Below are 19,055 nucleotides of genomic sequence, written 5' to 3' on the forward strand. Positions count from 1 at the left end.
TTAAACAGGCCAACAAACATCAGAGTAAAAATAAAATAAAATAAAAAGAGTGATGTTCCTGCTATGCTTATCAATTAAATATGCCCATTAAGTTTTTTCTAAAAATAAAAAAAAAGTGCAGAGACATCAATGTTACAGTTCTTTGAACAAAGATATTATTACTGTATCAGTTTTTGTGGGAACAGATTAGCTAGGTGGCAGTAAAAGGTATCATGTGTTTGAAGAATTGTGAAGCTCACACACTGTAGAAAAGAGATTTGACTTCCGGTTGCAACCAATTCATTATCAAAATATAAGTGTTATAGGGAAAAAGCAGTTGTGGCCTGTTAAGGTGCAGTGAAACATATCTGTTTCTACAATATTCAAGGTATGGTTAAAAATCAGGTAAACATATGTAATATGTGATATGTTTTGGTGACTCCAGTGGTCTTTCTTGTAGGCCTGTCACACCTAGCATCAGGCCAAAGATCCCATAAAATGGTGAGCTACCAAAACATAATAGACAAATCTTGGCAAGATTTCTATCGCATGTTCATGATCAAATAAATAAATAAATAAATAAATAGATGATAATAATTTCATTAATAAATTTGAAACAATGACTTGCAGGCCTCCATCCTTGTATTCTTTGGTCATTTTAGCTTTTCTGATATAATGAATTTTCTATTCCCAAATGTGATTGAAATATCTGAATTTTTAAAATGATCATGAGAATAAGTTTTCGTTGATTCTTGTTGATTCCTTGGACAAAAAGCGGTAGATCTGTCAGAAAGATCTTTGCTGGCGTGTGCCGGCGGGGCCTACATTTGTTTAGGAAGCGAGTGACATGGAGACCATAAGATGGATCACGATGAGGTAATGTATTATATTTATTATCTGTAAATCAAGCCAAAAGGCAGTAGTATGGAAATAATCTGTAAAAAAACAAACAAAGAGCATCTGTTCTGGACCGCCATTATCACCACTGTTGATGCTATTATTTTGAAAACCACTGAGCGGAAGCCCTGGCGTCACTCTCGCGTGATTCACGTCGGTGGATGTGGGGGAGCGCGCGGTGGAAAACGGGAAGCAGGAACCGACCGAGGGGGGAGACGTGTGTATAATGAGACCGCTGCTCCTGCGCTGTTCGCCCGGCTGCCTTGTGACAGCTCTCGGCTCATTTTCCGCTTCTCGAAACAAACTCGTCACACAAGCAGCGGCGGTTCCTCGCCTGTATTACCTGAGAAACACGATGCACTATCACACGGAGGAGCGAGGACACCCCCATTCTCCCGACTACCGGATTTATTTTAGTAAGTTAATCATCGCCACCATGATGGGAGAAACCATGTGTGTCCCCTGTATTTCGGTTACCGGTTTATTACGAGGCTGAGGTGTCTGACAGTAACCGCAGCTCGACCTGCGGGTCCAGGTAGACGTTTGACCTCTAGAGCTGGAAGCGAGATGTTTTTGTCGACATGTGGCGCTATTAGCACGTTGTTTCAGTGTCGAAACCTCGCTAATGTTAGCCCCCCCAAGTTTCCAGCAGGTTCAAATAGTTCACGGGCAGAAAGAAGAAGGATGTTTGACTGGACGGTACTTCCTCACGTGGTGTTACTTCCTGTTGGGTGGTCACGCGGAACGTAGCTACACAGAAAAGAGAAATACTGGTCTATTCTCATCAACAGTATACAATTCAGCCATGTATATCAAATTAAGTTGAACTAATTGCACTGTGAAGCAGATATTGATTAGTTTTATTGTATCATAATGAACTAATTGATAGATTTCATTCATTATGTTTGGTTTTAATGGTGATAATGTAGCCTATGTGTAAGCTTAATAAAATATCACCCCCTTTTTGGTCACAACTGCAAGTGTATTCATACAGCTTTTAATACACTACTCAAAATCAGTTAGGGATATTGGGATATGGATGCACGATACAAGTCAATTGATGTGTTGTATTATTGTTGGGGACTAGACATATTCAAAAAACAAAGTAAAAACTGAAATATGTCACAGAGTAACTAATTTTGAGTGGTGTATAAACAAGAGAAAACATTAGTCACATTAGTGTTGCTGAAAATGACATCCAGTATAACCAATAAGTCAACAATAAGTTATTTTCTAATCAAACAAGCCCCTAAATTGAGGATACCAGTAACTGACAGTGCAAAACTATGTTTTAAGTGGCATCTTGTGGTTAGGTTGCAGATTACATCGCAACCAACTGAATACACCTCGTCCCACCAAGGGTAGGCTATAGGAGACACCAAGGTGGCTCCTAAAAACGTGAAACGCCCACTCTTGAGTCATTTCTGCCATTGAATCCCATTACACACTGGACCTTTAAGTCACAGTATGTATTTCCACGGGTTCTATTCATTTATATCGTCCCTTCTTAAATAAACTAAACTAAACAATGACATTGAATGTTTTGAAAAAAAATCTTCACTTGATGTCTACTTGTCAGCTTTTCCTGGTGCTTGTCAACAGCCTTCCTTAGTGGATGTAATTTATTATTTTGTCATGGAGATAGCTTGCTATCTGTATCAGTGACAACTGAACTATCTGCTGAGGAAGAGAGTGAGATGTGGTTGAAAGTCATAGAAGACACTTGTAGTAAGTAGACAATTATTGTTTCCTGGATCAGGAATCTCACTTATATTCTTCATCTTTAGTCGACAGTCATAAGTATTGTATTAGACTTAATATACACAAAATCAGAATATATTACAAGATGTCCTGTAGTGAAATGTTTGTTTTGTCTGATGTTAAGGTTTGCAGCCAAAACACGTTCGTTATCATGTTGTTTGATATGATTACTTTTGCTGAACTTGACCCCGATGTCACGATTCATTCTAAAGACAGACAAATCCAAGACACCAGAAACTATACTGACCAGAGATCAAACTATTTCTGTTGGCAGTCTAATAATTGTATGTCTTCTGGGATTGTTTATGTATGGAGGTTTTATTTTTTAACATGTTTTGTTTGTTTGTCATAGAAACCTCTGAAGGAAAATACATTTCACCGTTCCATGACATTCCACTTATAGCAGAGACAGAAAAGGTAACTTTTTGATTGCAAATGATTTCGTATTTGTTTGATAAATACTGCAGATATTTTATGACTATGTTTAGCTATTAACATGCGTAAACATTATATTCCCACCAGGAATACACTGATTTGGTTTTTCTGTTACAGGACAATGATGTGCCAGCTAAAAAACCCAAGAAGAATGAGAGTGAGGTACATCAAATTTATTTAATTGTTGTCAGTATTACCACCTGAAAACATCCACCCCAGCATATACTGCATATAGCTTTCTTCTGCACTTGCAGGTGCTCTTCAACATGGTTGTGGAGGTTCCTCGGTGGTCAAATGCTAAAATGGAGGTAAGAAGGGTAGAGATACAGTACCTCATATTAAAGGAATATTGATGTCATTATTACACTTTCCAAAGGCTGACATTGCATTTTAAGTAATTTTAAGTAAAAACACTGCAGGTGTGCATGAACAGGTCTGTCAACTTTCATTTAATAATAATGATAATAATACATTTTCCAAGAATTAAACATAGCAATAGCCTGAGGCTATTTTATTTATTATTTAATGAGACCCTACATTGATGATACCAGTTGTATCAGCCAGTTTCTTGGTAGGTCACAGACAGTTATGCATTAAGTGCTTAATTAAAGTGTCCAATTATTTGCCTTCTATGAAGTTAACCTAACAGTAACTTGAAGCTGCTGCTGTTTAAATAAATAGCCTAGCATTCGCCAGAAGCTGAGGCTTTGAGTGTAGTCTTTTAACAGTGGCAAAAATATGCACTTGTAAATAAATAACTTATAAATGCACACACCTACATACACCTTCATAAGTTCTTCAATTTCCAGATTGCAACAAAGGAACCACTGAACCCGATCAAACAAGATGTAAAGAAAGGAAAGCTCCGGTATGTTGCCAACATTTTTCCCCATAAAGGTTACATTTGGAATTATGGGGCAATCCCACAGGTGAGGAAATTGTCCTGTACATTAGGTTACATACATTAGGGTTACATTAGAACTAAGGTCATTAAGATTTTTATTTTTTGTGAAATGTTTTATGTCCATCATCCTCATGCTGTATTGATGTTGATCCCAGTTATGCCCATGAGTGCATTTATGTGCATTTGTATGTATTTATTTCCAAGTAGATAGTTTAAATGGTTTTGAAATCTAACTGTTTCTTGCAAAAGACATGGGAAGACCCAAACCACACAGACAAAGAGACAAAGTGTTGTGGTGATAATGATCCTATTGACGTCTGTGAGATCGGCACCCAGGTAAGACCCCCAGAGATATATATATCTATCCAAATTCTATAATTATTGGATGTTTTTTGCTCACTTAATAAACACTTTATAAAACACAACATTTGTAATAATAACTTCATTTTGTGGTTGATTGTCTTGACTGTTTTTATGTTGGTCTGTTCTTCAGGTGTGCTCTCCAGGTCAGGTGATTCAAGTGAAAGTGCTTGGTATCTTGGCCATGATCGATGAGGGAGAAATGGACTGGAAGGTCATCGCTATCAATGCTGAGGATCCGGATGCCAAAAGCTTAAACAGTGGGTGTTTTCCCCAGATCATCTAGAAACTACCTTATGCTGATCCGTTCTCCAAACATAGGACAATCTTAAGTTAAGAAATTTAGGCTTTTTATCTGGAATCAAGAATAAATGTCATGGAAGTTATGCAGAACCTTTTAAGATTAGCTACCCAATCTCCAGAACCTGTCGGATCTGCATTTGTCCACATACTAAACAAGGTTTTTATATACATGTTTTTTCATATAAGTAGTTCACATTCAAGTGATTACATTTTGAAAAAGTATTTGCAGAAATCCTTGAGAAGTTTGCCAGCCCAGACAGTTACAGCAGACTAGCTCTCTGTAGTTAAAACACTCACTGAAAATGAACCCTACAGAGTTTTTATTGTCAACATGGTTTTGTTTACATTCAGAGTTTCTTTCCAAAACATTGTGTCTTTGCTCAAGGCCAAACAAACATGTTGAATTCATTTTTTTTAACCTCATACAGTATTTGCAAAACCTGTTTCTCAATATAAGAGAAGCCTGCATTGTTTAAGCTGCAGCTTTCTCCTAATGGTTTAATCAGACATTTCTTTTTTACTAACCACTATAAATTCGTTATGTTTATAAATGGAAGGATATTCATATTCAACATAATTTTCTTTGAGATGTAAACCAAAAAAACAAATGTAATTGGAATGCAGATTCATATCTAGTTCATACAAGACGAATAAGATGCAAATTGCTCCTCTGATCTTATTCTGTTGAATGTGTTTTTGTTTCCTCAGGCATAGAGGATGTCCGAAAGAGTCGGCCCGGTCATTTAGAGGCCACTGTCGACTGGTTTAGGAAATATAAGGTGCCTGATGGAAAACCTGAGAACCAATTTGGATTCAATGGACAATTCAAAGACAAGGTACTGCGACCTTTGTATCACCAAATACAGTAGATCGATAAGACATGACTGTTTGTGTACGAGGTGTTGGACTCCATTGTGGTTTAAGTGGATAAAACTAAATAGGCTCAAATGAGTTGCTCCTCGAAGAAATCAAAATGTCTTTCTCTCTGACATTCTTTGTCCTTTTCTCAGGACTTTGCAGTTGAGATCATTAAGTCCACCCACAAGCACTGGAGGGCACTAGTGCAGAAGCAGACGAATAGTGGAGGAATTGAATGGTGAGTTGGATGAGGTAAAACCCCTGCAGTGTGTGTATGTGTGTGTGATGTACATGTACTGAACATTATTCCTTTTTTTCTTTTCAGCAAGAATATCTCCTGCTGTGAGAGCCCTTTCAAATGCAGTGCAGACGAGACCAAAGATGTGGTCCAGTCGGTGAGGACTTACATATGGTGTTGTTTCACATTGATGATAGCAGAAACAGTAATGGTATATAAAGCTGACTGAGGCTTAGGTTTGGTAATTGTCATCTATATCATTTGACACCCCAGGCCCCTGCATATGGCAGTGCACATCCTGTGTCTCCAGATGGTAAGTAAATAGTGACACACTGACTTTTAGGTTTTTAATGTTGCGACACTAATTTATTTTATTTTTTTATCTAAATCTTTTCTTGCACAGTGGATAAGTGGCATTTTGTCTGAAGCCCTAACACAATATGGAAACCAACAAAACTTAACATCACATGAAGCAGTTGCATCTTTTGTAAGCAGCTGGATTTATTTTTGGTAAGAACTCATTCTTCGATGTATAAAGTGCCATCTACATTTATCATACGACAATTTGTTTGGGGGGCGGGGAGCGACGACGACACTAAAAGCCAGTACATTGAAAATATTAGCGACTGAAGATCTGTACTTTTGTAATGTTAAGTAAAGAACCAGAAATAAGATGTGTTTTGTGTCTGGACTTTGTGTTAAGATTGAAAGTCATGCTAACGCACTCTAATTTTTGTTTTAGAATGTAATTAATCAGTGCTTGTAATCACAAACACAACGCAATTTGTATGTAACAAGAAAACATGTCTCCCTGTTTGGGTAAATAAAACAAATGCGACTTGAACATGATATGATCTCTTTCCAGTTTCATCCGTAATTACATATTAAAAACGTACACATGTTGACAATAATGAACACAATATAGATATTTGTATTAATTTGGAGTAACAAATCAAATTGCTTTAAATAAATATAAATTTTATTAAAAAAACACCCACATCTCAGCAATATCAGGAATGATATAATAAACAGCTTTCAAATAAACTGCATTCATTACATTACAATACTTACAGTATTAATACCCATCCTTAATTCCATTTTTTTTGTAGCATACCAAACTTCAGGAGAACAAGGGAAGCCTTAAAAAATAAAATGACAGGCAAGAAGTTGCACATTTTTTCTCTATACCTTTAGTGTCTAACTGCAAAAAGACCAAGTGTGTATCAACTGCTAGCTTAACCCTTGAGCTGAGCACATATAGTGTACTAGCTAAGCCCAGAAAGTCATTCAAGTAATGTTGACTCACTTAGAAACACTCTGAAGCATCTTCAAGTATGGCTATGCTTTTAACCCGCTATATCTTAGACACCTTGGCTTTCTTAACCACAACCTGCTACTGTAGCTGGGTCCTGTACAACGAAATTCAACATTTTTATGTAGATTTATTTTACAAAACTGGAACAGTTAAAAAACAAAAACTATAACTTCTAATGTCTGAGCGAACAAGGTACTATAACTGTAAACATTGCTGTGACAGTGAGCATACATTTACAAAGACCTCCTGGATAATCTAACCGTGATCATTCTTTAACCTGAAAGAGCGAAAAAGGATATTTAAAGATATGATGAGGATTGCTGATAGAGGAGCTGTGGGTCAATTCGACAGAACTAGAAGAATCTACATGAACATTAAAGAATGAGCTGTATTCCTGCAATACAGGTTCTTGGTATGTACAATGTGACATAATTTATTTATTTTTTTAACACATTTACAATCTGTTTAAATAAAACATTTTGTAATTCTTTATTACATATTTTTTCCTGAAAAAGAAATGAAGTGCTTTCAGAAAATGAATATGTTGAAGAGTGGGGTAAGTTGTTACTATCACATGACAGTCATTCCATTATATATCGCATTAATTAAATCAAATAGACAGGGAAGAGAAATCATTATACAATTGCTTAGTGGTTATAAATAAATTTAACTATACACTGGCACAAAGATGTGCAACTACATTTATCACTGCCCTGGTCTTGCCTCATAGCAAAAGCAAATACATTGCTTTTTATTTAGTCAATATCATACTTTCCCTTTAGTCAACTCAGTGCATATATGTTCAAATTACTTTTAAAAGGTTACCACCATCCTACTAGCTAAAATATAAGTAAAAAATTGCAGGAAAGCATCTTTTTTCCTCACAAAATAATTTCGTCTGTGTGAAGTATAGAATTGGATTCAGGATGCAATGGCAAGTACCTGAATGATAAAAAGACAAGATGAATACAGGCGATGAAGATGCACACAAAGTTGACATTAAAAATGTCCCTGATTTTACAGTAACATCAAAGATTTAAGTTCAAGTAGCACTTTCTATCAAATTGATAAGAAAGTAAGAAATGAACTTGTTGCCTTTTGGTGGCCTGAAGTTGAACTGTTATTAACATTTTGAAAGTAATATACAAAGGAAGAGAGAAAAATATGTTATAATCCTATTGCCAAACTAGTTTTGAGGTATATGAGAGGTTTGTACTATACATTATTTAAAAGCCTTCTCACTGCCCAAAGAGTCTCACATTGTATGATTCTAGTAGGTTGAATAGCACCTCATGATATAAAATCAGTTGAAACCCAAAGAAACACAATGAAATAGGCTGTTAGCATTCTTTACAACACAAAATCTATAACAGTAATTCCAAAAAGGGAAATTAACTTACTGTACAAATCTCACCTGTTTATCTTACAGTTAGATTGCAATAATTAAAGACCCCACAGCAAGCCAGCTGCCCTCTGAAACTGACGCTGAGCTTACCCTGTTTCATGTTCCTCAGTGTATAAAAAGCACATTTACTAAGCACCACAGACATAAAACTACATGTAATATTCACAGTCCAGGTTTGTCCAGGTTTCAATGAACCTAAGGTAAGGAACATTAAAAACAGTCGCTGACAACAAAGTAAACCTGGAAAAACAAAAATGACACAAACATGTACATTTTTTTTGCCTCAAAATGTTAAAAATGCACCATCAGAATGGCTCAATTTACAGTATAAATGACATAGGATAGTGAAAGAGCACCAACACAATGATAGTTTTAAAAAACAGTTTTGTGGATAGCTCATACAACCCTCTGTTATAAATTCATTAATTTAACTTGAGTGATGCTTAGAAAAAAAATCTGTCAATGTAGAGATACAGTTTAACCAGATTTTATGATTTAAAGGTATTACCAAAACATTTAACTTTAATTTAATTTAACTAATTATCAAAAAGTGCTTTAAGAAACACTGACTTGCCAAAAACCATGATGATGCTGATGATTTGACAGTGGGTTGAAATTTTCAGTGTCCTGTTAATAGAAGTCATTGAGTGTCACTCGTAGAGTGTGTTCTGGTTATAGTGGGAAGGCATTTTAATTAAAATAAATGATAATAAGCACACACTTTAGCACCGTGAATTTACAAAGTCAGTGTTCTATGCCAGGATGACATCTCCAAAATTTTGTTTAATAAAAATAAAGCCACCAAAAATGAAACTTTGTTTCCATTAGAAATAGGTCCTTATGTATCAGACTGAAAGCACCAGAGATTTTGACAGTGTGTGTCTTGCAAAAGTTGCCAAACAAAATAAATACGTCCTAGGGAAGGTCAACTAGTAAAGCTTGATTGTTTAAGAGGTGAAAGACCTGATGTGAAAGGTGAATTTTATCTCATCTAATCACAGGTTCCTTTTTCAATGCAACACTGTTGATAACCTTACGGATAGGAAGGAGTGTAAAGATGAGGCCAGTGGTGCTCGTCTTGGTTTGTCAGCAAAGCACCGTAAGAACCAGTAAAGCACCGTCAGTTGTCTTCTTCATGAATGTTTACTATACAAACTGACTGTAAGGCCCTGTGACCTTGGTGAAGGCGTACGGAGATGTATTGACATAGGTGTTTGTTGTGCACGACAAGGACCCCTCCATTAGTGCCTGGATAAAGCGCTTGTAAGGAGGCTCCCCGGTGGATTCTGATGACTCTGTATGCTCACGCTTCACCCCCTTCTTGCCCTTGCTAGGTGTCCCCTCACCACCATTCCTCTCTGCATCTTCCTCCTTCTCTCGAGCCTTCTCTGCCATCTTGGCTTCCCACAGTGCCAAACCATGCTTGGCCTCATTCATATTTTTGTGCTGGTAGAAGACCAAGGAGATGCGTGTTGGGTGGTTGCGGTCAGGGTTTTTAAGAGGTGTTGTGGCGTGAAGCTCCCGTTTTGCACACTCAATGAGGACTGAGCCATGGCTTGGTGCAACTGCCACACCACCAATGTCTGGGTCCAAGAAGTTGTGCTCATTGTCTGACCACATCTCAGGCTTTTGTGGGGTTGTTGGTGTCTGTGGTGTTCCAGGTTCCTGCTTAATACCAGAGCCCATGAGGCTCCCATTAGGCAGACCTAACCCTGACTGTGTTTCAGGGTTTAAGCACCCACCACTTAACGGACTAGAAAGCATCTGTGGACGAGGCATGCCCATCTCCGTCTTGATTTGCATATGGAAAGGATCTTGGCCTGGGGGTAAGATTTGAGGGCTCCGAGATAGGTATGGATTTGAGTATCCTCCAAACTGATTGCCTTTGCTCACAGCAGCTGTATAGTCTAGACCTCCATGAGCTGAAGGTGCTCTTGAGAGGGGGTCCATGAATTGGGTATCTGAGACTCCATTAGGACCACATGGGGCATAAGGTCTCATGGGGTGAACTGGCCTCATACTGCAGGCATCGTAACCATTGACCTGTAAACCTGGCTCACCATACCTTGGAGGATAATTGACTCCATAACGTTGATGCACACCATACTGCTGCTCTGTATAAAGCGCTGGCCGTTGTTGTCGATACATGTCCAGGTGCTTTGGGTTTGAAGCATAGTATGGATGGTAATTGTCAATGGGCATTCCTCCGTTACATTGATAACCTGGGTATGGACGATTTGATCCGTTAATGTAAGAGTTTGGTAAATGTAGCGGGGAGGGGTAAGGGCTAGCTGGTGTTGGTGGCTGAAGGGGATACATGCTGCCTGGCTTGGAAGTGCTTGGGAAAGACCCAGGGTGGTTGGGGAACCTGGGGTAGCTGGTTGCATTTGGTGAGCCAGGATAAGGGGGAAGAATGCTCTGGTGCTGTTGTTGCTGTAGTTGCTGTAGTTGCTGATGATGGGCCCCAAGGGGGTGTGTTCCATGACCTGACTGTAGGGTTGCTCCCAGAGCACCTGGAATAAGTCCTAAAAAACAAAACACCCAGAAGATGAAGGCCTAAGCAGCAGCAAAGAGATTGTTTTTCAGTGCTAATTGAATATGTTCAGAACATTTCCCTACAAAAATAAATACAATATTTAAGATGTAATTTATGAAATGTGTCTGAATAAATGTTACCTACCTGCCATAGTGCTCTGGGTGATATTCTCGTAAGTGCCAGCTTTTGCCTTGGCCAGCAGGGCCTTCTCTGCCTTATCATTAGAGCTTTCCAGCATGGCATTCTTGTTGGCAGCTGCCTTCTTAGCATCCAGCTTTTTTTGCCGGCAAGACTTGGCGGGTTCTGCAAGCATGCGCACCTGGCGGCGGAAGGCACTGAGGACTTGGATGGCGCCTGACTTGATCTTCTCCTGCTGACCCTCCTCACTGCCAAATTCATCAGTGGTGGAAGCCTTATAAAGAGGCAGTACATGGAGCTGCTCATCCTCTGGTATCTTTCCAATCTCGCGGTTGTCCTCCCTTGTTAATGTACACACCTGGAAAAAAAGGGGGTGACTTAAATACTCTTTGTTGGGGATGTCACGGAAATTAAGTACCAAGCCTGCTTTTCTGCTTTTTTTATTCCCATATTTGTTTTTAAGTCATGCTTCAGTGGGACATTAGGCAACGCTTGTGTGCTGTTTGAGGCTCTGTATCTATTCCTAGACAAATACAACTTACATAGAAAGATATACATTTCCCAAGTTTTGCTTACCACAGTGCTGCCGCCCTGCATGTTGTGGAGGTCTCTGTGAGCATGGGCACAGAAGTCCAGACAAGCAGTGACCCCAGAGAAGGGACGACCGTCCTTGAGACCCAGACGACAATCTGGTGCCCTGTGTTCATGTTCCACCTGTGTACAGAAGACATTAGGTAAACGGAATAGAATACTAAGAGTTTCTGAAGGTCACCAAACAATGTGGTTGGGAAATCTTTACAAAACTGATGTACGTAGATGTCAATGTAAATGCAGATACTCTCATAAAATACCCATGCTCAGTGTAAGGTTCGACCCATTGTTGGTAATGAATTCCTCTGTGCAGGTTGCATTACTCACATGTTATTCATGTATACATGTGACTCAAAACATGCTTGATTTAGATTTAATGTGAAAATCAGTTACATCTTTGAGTAAAAATTGACATAATATTCATTGAGATGTAGATGTAGAAGGGAAATGGTCTATACAATGTCCAGATATACTCACTTGGTTTCCATAAGCTTCAGGTGCCAAACTTTTATACAAGGGACCCAGTAAGGTTGCCAGATTTTGAAAGTTTTGCTCTATTTTCTCTTCCTGAAAGACAAAAATGAGCACATTTACATGACAACAATAATGCAATAACTGGCAATAATCAGGTTATGAAAATAATTTGATTTGACATGTTTACATGCACTTTAGTAATGGGATAATGATAAAAATGGGTTTACATGATTCAGTTAATTAGTTGGATTTCTTTCCAAGCACATGAAGTATAACTGGTTTTGTTTTTGGTTTTTTTTAAACATACTGTCAACATGGCGTCGCTTGTCACGGCGTCTCCGCCGGTCAGGGCTGTCCTTATGTGGGATTTGTTAGGTTTGCAAAACTTGCAAAATAAAAAATTATGCATGTGAGCAGAAAACGCATCCACTTGCGTTTTAACAACATCTGGGGTTTTTTTTTTGACGTTTTTACACATGCGCAGATTTAAAAGAATGAAAGAAACTGGATTAACGCTATACATGCGTTGAATAAAGCGGAATATTGGGGAAAAACTAGGTGTGTTTATCGGATTTTTCATAATCCGTTTTTTATCCAAGAAAGCATATCGCATTATGCTGTTAAGATGACTAATTGAATAATCTGGTAACTCCATAGATAAGATAATGATCGCTTTATTAGTGTGCATATTATATTAAGGGTAACTATGGTGCACAACTAATACTTCTATTTTAGTCCTATTTTTTTTTTTTATCATTATATTACCTTACCTCCCTTACATCATCTCCTAGTAGCTTGAATTTTCTTGGTATTTTGCTCCGGGCAAACTTGCAGCCGTTGTAGTACATACTCCAGGAGCAGCCAAAAGAGAAAGATGCTCCACAGGTGTCGGGATCTAATCCCTGGCATGCGCAGGTCCTCCTGAAGGGTGAAGACAAAAATTTGATTGTGTCATTATTGCCCAGGATATTCAGTGTTAGCCAGAATTGAAGACTGAGGATGAAAAAATAATGAAAAGGGCAAAAGCCCCAGGAACAAAACAAAAGCAATAACTACATTTTCCTTTTTATAAAACTACCTTATATAATTATAACACTCATTATTATGATTATCTTAACTTCTGTGTTTGGTTAAAAACTACTGTACTACAATTTTGGGTTCTGTAGTGCTGACACTTACTCCTCATTGAGAGCACAGCGTCTCTGGGTGAGGGCTCCATGCTTTCTTAGAGTATCACTTAGCTCGAGGTAGAGGCGGTCAGCTAGGCTGGGTAGTATGCCCTCCCAGACCAGGATTACCACAATGATGCAGGCTGTGTCACATGTGTGACCAGTACGTTCCCGCACTAACACCAGTAGCTTTTCTTCTGTACTAGATCGACGAATTACCTGAAAAGTGAAAGGTGTAGGAATTTGTTCACATGCAGATAGTTGAGACAAACATTTCTCAAATGAAATATACAAAATTATACAAAAAATATTCTTACCCATTTTGCTATGGGGCACCCCTGTGTACTCTTCCCTTCCTTGCCGGTGTATATTACTTTCTCAATCCTGATGGCACGACCAGTTAGACCAGACCTTCAAAGCAAAATAGAGGCATTAAAGTAAACACAAATAAAATAGTACACAGTGGCTGTGTTGCACAGTCCATGTTTACAGTAATTTTCAAGAAGTCAATCAGCAGTTAACCTTTTCTCCATTGACTCCCGTATACTGGCAACACTAGGCGCTGACCCCAAGTGAGTGTAGTATGGGCCTTCATCCTTCTCGCTGATTTGTTCTAAATATCATAAACGAGCACAAATTAATATTTACACACAAATTGATTAATCATGTTTCAGAACCAACATCTTGAGACTCACCAACACAGTGGCAGGATGCAATGTCATATTGTGTTTTCATGGGGGTATCCAATAGATTCCGTATAGGGGTGTCCAATAGCTTCATAGGCGACTCCATAAAGCTTTGTAAGAGTTGTTCCTTCTTAGGGGTGGAATCAGGAGGTTTTTTTAGAGCTACATTGACTGGGGAAGCCGCTGGTAGTTCCACTCCACTCATGTCCGTGTTAGTTGACAGAATTGTGACAGGCCCAGAAGATTCCACCTTCACTTTATTTGATGGATTGATGACAAGCGATTTCTTCTCAAACACAGGTGAAAGCTGGTACTGCCTCAGGCTTTGTTCCATAGAAGCCAAGATGCTTCCTGGCCTCTTGCTTTGATCACACAGGGTTTGTTGATTTTCCTGCTTTACTTGAATTCCACCCATGCCTGCCTCTCGCATCTGTAACTGCTGCTCCTGCTGCTGTGAACCAGGCAGCTCAAATCTGGGTCCGTTTTCCATTTTCACAGCTCTCAGGCCATGTTTGGGATCGCCAATGCTCTGAGGGGGATGAGGAGGGCCCTGGCGCTCCTGCTTTTGTAACAGGTGCATACGCAGGGCTGCATGCCTCTGAAAGTCTCCATGGGTACCCATAGGCCCCAGAGGTAGTCGAGGTCCCCTTTGGAACTGAGCACATGATATATTCAGCTGCTGTTCAGCTTTAGGATACACCTGTTGGTTTAGCGTGCCTTGTGGTAAGTGAGGTTGTGACTGTGTAGAGGTCTGGGAGATGTCCACGTGGTTGGGCTGGTGGCAGTGGTTGTTAGGCCGCTGTGGTTGAAATTGCTTGAGGTTACTGTTGCCTGAGTTTGGTGTATACTGCCTTTGATGTTGTAGTTGTTGCATCTCTGTTGTGTTATTGTAACTGAATGTTGCATGGTCGCCGTGCTGGATGTGTTGGTTGTTGGATTGAGAACTATTGTTTCTTAGAGGCTGGTTGGGTTGAAGCTGCTGCTGACCTGGCTGAGGCTGACTGCGAGGTCTGTAATTAGGAGACTTTAGCTGCTGCCCTTCAAATTGTGGTGGGTGGGACAGGGGGCGTTGTATATGACAGTGCTGTTGTTGTTGCTGCTGTTGCTGTGTTGGTAAAAACACTGGTGAAAGTATATCCTGCAGGTCAGGGTCTTCACATAAGTGCTCTGACTGCATCTGGGTGTGGTAGCGGCTGTCTGCCTGCTGATTTTGGGGAAAGTTACACTGCTCTGGCATTTTCTGGGGTAGAGACTGATGCATCTGTGGTGCTTTAGAATTTGATTGCTGCCACTCAGGGGCAGTGTTGTGCTGAGCTGGAGCACAGTGCGTTTGGGCTGGGGGACGGTCCTGCTGTTGCTGCTGGAAGCTGTTAGACCCCTGGCTGCTGTCTGTGAAAACTCCCTGTGTCTGGAATCTTTGCGCTGAATTTGGCTCCAACATCTGGCAGTGAACCTGGGGGTTAGCTGTCTGCTGCTCTGACTGAGGCTTAGCAGGGAAGCCCCTCCACACGTCCGGCTCTTGTGCCTGGGATAACGGGTCACTCACTGGTTGCTGCTGGGAATGTGAAGAGTTCAGCTTCATCCAACCTCTCTGGTGGGGAGTCGAACATGATAAGTTGGCTCTCTGCTGAGACGTGCTCTCCATCCCATTTTCTAACCCAGCATGACGTGGCTGCTGGAGGCTGGGCCCCATGGATCCAGTATTGTTGCCAGCATTTTGTTTTAAGGTCTGGGGTTGAATCCCATACTGGTGCCCCCTGTCAGTGCCATGGTGCTGATGCTGACCAGACCCAGGTTCTTCATTTTGCCCCATCTGCAATCCAGAGTTGGGAAAGGATCCAAATCCACCTGCCTCTGCTGACTGCAGAGGAGCATTTCGCTCCAGAAAAGAGTTCTGGTTAAACTCCTGGTTGGCTTTCGCATATAAACCTTGAGGGTTTGTGTCATCTGGATAACACTGCGGGCCATTCTGATGTTGTTGTGAGCCATTGGCAGTATTTGTAGGTGGTATCATGCCAGGCAGCTGACCTTGAGATAGCTCTTGACCAGAGTAAGATGGTGGCCGCTGCTGCTGATGTTGCTGCTGCTGGTGGTCTGCTTCAAAATTGTTGGAGTATCCATTCACTATGTAGCCGACAGAGTTATATCTGTTGCCTCCTTCAACACTGCCTGATGCCCCAGGTGGCTGTTGCTGTGAGTCAGGCATCTGGGTTGAATTGGGCAATCCTGAGGTTGAAGAGGGGGGTTGAGCACCTTCACTGGGCAGCTTATTTGCAAGTGAACCATTGACAGCATCAAGCTGTGGCCCAGATGTTTGTTGTGCAATTGACACTTGCTCAGGATAATACTGAGACAAAGTTTTCGTTAAAAGATCACCTGGAGTGCTTTCGATGGTTGAGGAGGGTGATACAGCACCATTTGGAATCGAAACCTGTTTATTCCTCGGTAGGCCGAAAATATCACCATTAGGAAAATGACGGTTTCTTTTATCTAACTTAATCTCTGTCTGTGGGGTATTGCACTCAAACTCTGTTGCCTTTGTCAACTCAGGAAAGTTGTCCACCAAACTGGAGCTCATGTCATCATTTCCTTTAATCTCAGAATCTACCTTAAGTTTCTTCGACTGGTGCACCAGTAAGGACTGCTCAGTGAGTGCATGCTTCAACTCTCCATTCATCAATTCTCCATTCATCATATAGGATCCTTGATCGAACAGCCCTTGTACTGAAGCAGGGCTGTTGCAGTTCTCCCTGTGCCTCTTCATGGAGTTTGCACCTGTGCTAGACTTGTAATGGTTCCAGTTCGTATCCCCAGTGATCTGCAGAGAATCTCCTTCTGAAGACTGGCCTCCATTCTGGAGTTTGTGAGAGATGTTGTGAGATGTGCCAAATTGTGCTAGTATCAGACTTTCTTCCGTCTCATGTCTGGCCTGTTCTGTTTCCATCTGGCCTGCTCAGAGTCCATCCACTGGCTGCCCTTTATCCGTCCTGAAAGGCACAAAGAGAAAGAAAAACATTAGTATACATCATTATTTAAGCAGATTAATGTCGTAAAATACAATATTATATACTATGTAATACAAACTGCTGTGCTGATGGGACATTTTTGATTGAGTTGTGAAGTTACTCTGCTTTTGTTGTTGCATTAATGAAGATGCATTGAGCTCAGGTCATGCATGTGTTATCAAATGGAATATAGTATGAAAACAAATGTCCTTTATCGGACCCAGCATGTCTAACAGAAATTTATTTGAACCTAGATGTGTGAAAGAACTTTGATTATCTGATTTTTCTGGAGTCTGCTGCAATATGGTGAAATTAAAACTTTGCTGATCTAAGATCTAAGATAAGATTAAGGTTTTTCCATAACGCTGTTTAGGCTACACTAATAATTTTCAGGAAGCCCCATCTTTTTGGTCCAACACCAACGATTCTTATGTCACTACTTTCAGATATCCTCTGCTGACATACATCTAACTTAACTTAAAAAGTTAAAGCCTCAGATGTGTGGCCTTTGTGAAGGGAAGGTCAGCAAAAAAAGTGTGTTTGCACTTGGCACTGAAGATGTATCAGCTGGTAACATGATCCTGACATAGAATTAAATTCACCCTCAATGATCTCATCACTCAATCATCCAAACACCAGATAGAGACTATTGGTGAGCAAGTAAAACACAGACTTGAGGTAATCACAGGATTAAGTTGGCTGCAAGTGGACTTTGAGTCACCATTTTGAATTTAGCATACACAATTTAGCAAAAGGTGTCCTGAAAGTGTACACCATGTTTTGTAGTCACATTTTTAGTGCCCAATATCAGGAATACATGGCAATATGTCTGTTTCCCTTTGAAGACCCTTGTCTCAGACTACAAGCAGTCACATCCTGTTATGAACTGTATGTTAGTAGTAAATCTAAAAATACCACAATAGGCAAAATGCTTACGGTCAACCCATACAACTGTTCAGCAGGTGAAAAATAGGAAAAGGCTGCCTGAATACATTGTTTTGAAACAAAGTTTTGTTAGCAAAATTGCCCATCTATCAGTTAGAGGTCAGGTTGCACAAACATAAGGAGAACTTTATCCGCCTTCATTGCACTCGAACAGTAATCGATTTAAACAGAAATATAGGGAACGTGTTCTAAACTGACCGAGGAAAAAGAAAAAAACTGCCTCATTTAAATGGCACATAAAACATCCAAGGCAGCTATGTTTGGCACCTTTTTTTTTAACTTTTCATCTGTGCAAAACACAGTGTAGTCAACATGTGAAACAATGGCTTCTTGCTTCTTTTCAAACAGACAATGGCATGTGTTTGAATCCATTTCCTTGATTCTGACCTCACTCCAGGTCACTGCCACAGACATGAGTGTTCATTTAAATAACTTCCAATAAAGAGTGACATTGTAGAGTTAAACCCTTTTAATTTGAATTTGGTTTATTGGTTATAATATCAAAGAAAAAAGAATATATTTAAAAAAAAATTAAGTCGAGTTGATTGAAGGCAGTAGGATGCAAGGTTAATGTCCCAGATGGTAGATGGGAGGAGGAGTTGGCTGCTCGTCAGCTGTTCAGTCATGGTATTCTTCACCCTTAACGCATTGTAATGTCAAATATGCTAATTCAGTTCGGTTCTCAAGTTTGAGGCCTTTGTTATCAGGGCTAAATCATAGTATGCTTTGTGTCAGGAAGTTATAATGAGCGCAAAATATAATCTTACCCCCACAAATGTTTCCCACATAATCATCCTGATAAAATTAACATCTTTCATTTTTCCACTGTTGGATTTAAGTTAATGTTATTTAAAAAGATGAGTCTAAAAACTTCAAAATAAGAGTTTGATACCAAAATAAAGGTGAATATTGCATATTGTAATGAATTTATTCAGATTGTGTACAGCATCAGCTGAGCAATTAAGGTAGCATTTTACAGCACATGGAACCGTTTAGCGAACATCAAGGCCATTTATAGACTTTGTGAATGAGAAAGTAGGTATATAAAGCTTAAAC

At 39.7% G+C, this 19,055-nt stretch overlaps 2 protein-coding genes across 3 annotated transcripts in view; one reads left to right on the forward strand and one right to left on the reverse strand.

Moving 5' to 3' along the window:
• Positions 1-1,039: 1,039 nt before the first annotated feature.
• ppa2 (inorganic pyrophosphatase 2) lies at positions 1,040-6,584 on the forward strand. The gene is made up of 12 exons (XM_084376152.1): positions 1,040-1,292; positions 2,990-3,054; positions 3,190-3,234; positions 3,327-3,380; positions 3,882-4,001; positions 4,226-4,312; positions 4,470-4,596; positions 5,348-5,475; positions 5,650-5,735; positions 5,823-5,892; positions 6,009-6,048; positions 6,139-6,584. Exons 1-12 carry the CDS (start codon positions 1,103-1,105, stop codon positions 6,159-6,161), a joined length of 1,035 nt encoding a protein of 344 aa, XP_084232278.1. The 5' UTR covers positions 1,040-1,102; the 3' UTR covers positions 6,162-6,584.
• Positions 6,585-7,157: 573 nt separating this feature from the next.
• Positions 7,158-19,055, reverse strand: part of tet2 (tet methylcytosine dioxygenase 2) — a 30,388-nt gene continuing 18,490 nt past the window's right edge. Inside the window, exons 2-10 of one of the 2 annotated variants that reach the window (XM_084376130.1) lie at positions 14,059-17,036; positions 13,886-13,976; positions 13,681-13,774; positions 13,374-13,582; positions 12,974-13,115; positions 12,198-12,287; positions 11,706-11,843; positions 11,136-11,487; positions 7,158-10,980 (exon numbers count right to left, since the gene is read on the reverse strand). In XM_084376130.1, coding sequence (XP_084232256.1) covers positions 9,602-10,980; positions 11,136-11,487; positions 11,706-11,843; positions 12,198-12,287; positions 12,974-13,115; positions 13,374-13,582; positions 13,681-13,774; positions 13,886-13,976; positions 14,059-16,993 — 5,430 coding nt within the window. In that variant the 5' untranslated portion in view covers positions 16,994-17,036 and the 3' untranslated portion in view covers positions 7,158-9,601. Of the gene's footprint in view, positions 10,981-11,135; positions 11,488-11,705; positions 11,844-12,197; positions 12,288-12,964; positions 13,116-13,373; positions 13,583-13,680; positions 13,775-13,885; positions 13,977-14,058; positions 17,037-19,055 lie in introns of both variants that reach the window. The other variant, XM_084376129.1, reaches the window with a different exon arrangement.

Source organism: Pagrus pagrus (assembly GCF_965226575.1).
Source record: "Pagrus pagrus genome assembly, chromosome: 2".
NCBI classification, from domain to species: Eukaryota; Metazoa; Chordata; class Actinopteri; order Spariformes; family Sparidae; genus Pagrus; species Pagrus pagrus.